General features: G+C 39.3%; 1 protein-coding gene across 1 annotated transcript; it reads left to right on the top strand.

Moving 5' to 3' along the window:
* The first annotated feature begins 318 nt into the window (after nt 1-318).
* On the top strand, nt 319-821 carry LOC100656602 (ferritin light chain-like). The gene has a single exon (XM_064286280.1). The coding sequence runs from the start codon at nt 415-417 to the stop codon at nt 793-795; it is 381 nt and encodes a 126-aa protein (XP_064142350.1). The 5' UTR covers nt 319-414; the 3' UTR covers nt 796-821.
* Nucleotides 822-2,344: the final 1,523 nt, after the last annotated feature.

Genomic DNA, 2,344 nt, shown 5'->3' with positions numbered 1-2,344 from the left:
ACATATGAACAAACATATTAAAAGAAAAAATGTGTACATGGATGTTTATAGTAGCTTTATTCATAATAACCAAAAACTAAAAAGAATTCAAATGCAATAAAAAATAATAATAAACTATTTTTGCATGAAACAATGTACATTAATTTCTAAAACATTACGCTGAATGGGGAAAAAAAATAACTAATACAAAAGAATGCCTACTACAGACAAGCACACGCAGTGGTCCCGCGGGTCTGTTCTTCGCTTCAACAGTATTTAGACAGAACAGACCCGTGGACTCTCCACATCGAGCCACTTACCACCCTTCAACCTCTTCTCCAATCACAACCTCTAGGACCATCTTCTCAGCCATCTCCTGTTTCTGGGGCCAGCTAATGCTGTTTTTCATAGTTAGCTCCTTATTGTCCACCAATCATGAGCTCCCAGTTTTGTCAGAATTATTCTACTGAACTGGAAGTTACCGTCTACCACGTAGTCAGTCTGCATCTGCAGGCCTCCTACACCTACCTCTCTCTGAAGCCATCCCAAGATAAGTGGGGTAGAACCCTGGACACCATGGAAGCCACCACAGCCCTGGAGAAGAACCTGAACCAGACACTTTTGTATCTGCAAGCTGTGGGTTTTATCCACATAGACGCCCATCTTTGTGACTTTCTGGGGAGCCATTTCCTAGATGAGGAAGTGAAACTCCTCAAGAAGATGGGCAACCACCTGACCAACCTCCACAGGCTGGCCAGCCCCCAGGCCCAGATGGGAGAATATCTCTTTGAGAGGCTCACCCTCAAGTACAACTAGGAGCCTCTGGAGCCCAGTGACCTTTGAGGGCTCGTCTGCCTTCCCTGCCATCAGTCTTCTGCCTGAGCCTCTCCCTCCAGCCACAAGGCAACTTTTTAACCACCCTGGAGCTGTCACCCAAGCCGAGCAACAAGTGGAGGCAATAAAGTTCTTTTTGTAGCAAAAAAAAAAAGTAAAAAGAGGGCCTGCTACATGATTCCATTCATATGAAGCTCTAGGAAACAAATCTAATCTATGGTGATAAAAAGCTTATCAGTGGTTACTTAGGCCTGGGGTTGGGAGACGGATATTCATAGGGAAGAAGCAGGTCAATTTTAGTATAGTCAAACATATAAATAAAATCAATAGTTTTTTGTTTTTCTGTTTTGTTTCGTTTTTTCACATATAGAAACCATTTGAGGAGGGGGTGGAAGCGTTCTATATTTCGATTGTGTATACATTGTCAAAACTCATGGAAGCATTTTATTGTTACATAAAGTATACCTTGCTAAAGTTAGCTTTTTTAATGAGAGAAGTCAATATTTTTACACATCTGAATATGTATATGTTTTGACATTATTGGTGTAATAAAAAAAAAGAGACAATGTATATAAGGTATTGAATAATAAGAGCTCCCATTTATTGAATGTTTACTGTGTGCTAGGGCCTGTGCTCAGCATTTTAAAAGAATTGTCTCATTTAATTTTCCCATAAAAGCAATAGCTTGCATTTTATTGCTATCCCCACTTTACAGATGAGGAAAATGAGATTTAGGAACATTGACAGAGCCACATATCTCCAAAGCAGCCAATGCTCTCAGCCCAGCACCATGCTTTCCCATGAAGGACGAAGACATTGTGCCCTTTGCGGAGCCACAAGAGTCCTTACAGTGAAATGCTCTTAACGAGATTCAACAAACAGGGAAGTAAGTGGGCTTGTCACCTGGGCAGAACAGAAACATGATAATAAACCACCAAGAAGCTTTTCAGAGACCACTAATGTCACCAGACCATCAAGTCTGAACTGATGGAGCAGCAAACATAATCACTGCAGCAGGAAAATTCCAGTTTAAAATATTGATTAATCTCAAAAGTCCTTGTTATTATTCTCATCGGTGGAGGGAAATTAACTTAAAAAGAAGTGTAGACATTTGCAAAGAATAGAAAAATATACACTATTTTTTTTCTCACACATTTTCTTATTTACCAGAATGCTAACTTTTCAAGATCACATGGCTTTACTGGTGAATTCTTTCCAATTTTCAGGAAGAGATAGTGTCATACTAAGTGGCTCCAGTTCCAGAGCATAAAGAAAAAATGGAAAACAACCCAATTAAGTACAGAAAAAGCAAATATAGCTCTAATACCAAAACCTTACAATTTTTTTTAAAAAGAGGGAAAGGAAAAGATAGGAGAGGGGAGGATAAGAGAGGAAAGGGGAGGAGAAGTGGAGTGTGGAAAGGAGAACAGAGAAAAAAAGAGGAAAGGAGACGTTAGAAACCACTTATGAATGTAAGGGTGAAATTGTAAATGAAATGTTAATAAACGGAATTCAACAAAATATCATCTAA

Source organism: Loxodonta africana, chromosome 5 (assembly GCF_030014295.1).
Source record: "Loxodonta africana isolate mLoxAfr1 chromosome 5, mLoxAfr1.hap2, whole genome shotgun sequence".
NCBI lineage: Eukaryota > Metazoa > Chordata > Mammalia > Proboscidea > Elephantidae > Loxodonta > Loxodonta africana.
The sequence above is the reverse complement of the archived record's forward strand: the minus strand, read 5'-3'. Positions and strand labels throughout refer to the sequence as shown.

What these genes read in the sequence shown, in the direction of transcription:
- LOC100656602 (XM_064286280.1), top strand. Translation starts at nt 415, where the DNA reads ATGAGCTCCCAGTTTTGTCAGAATTATTCTACTGAACTGGAAGTTACC.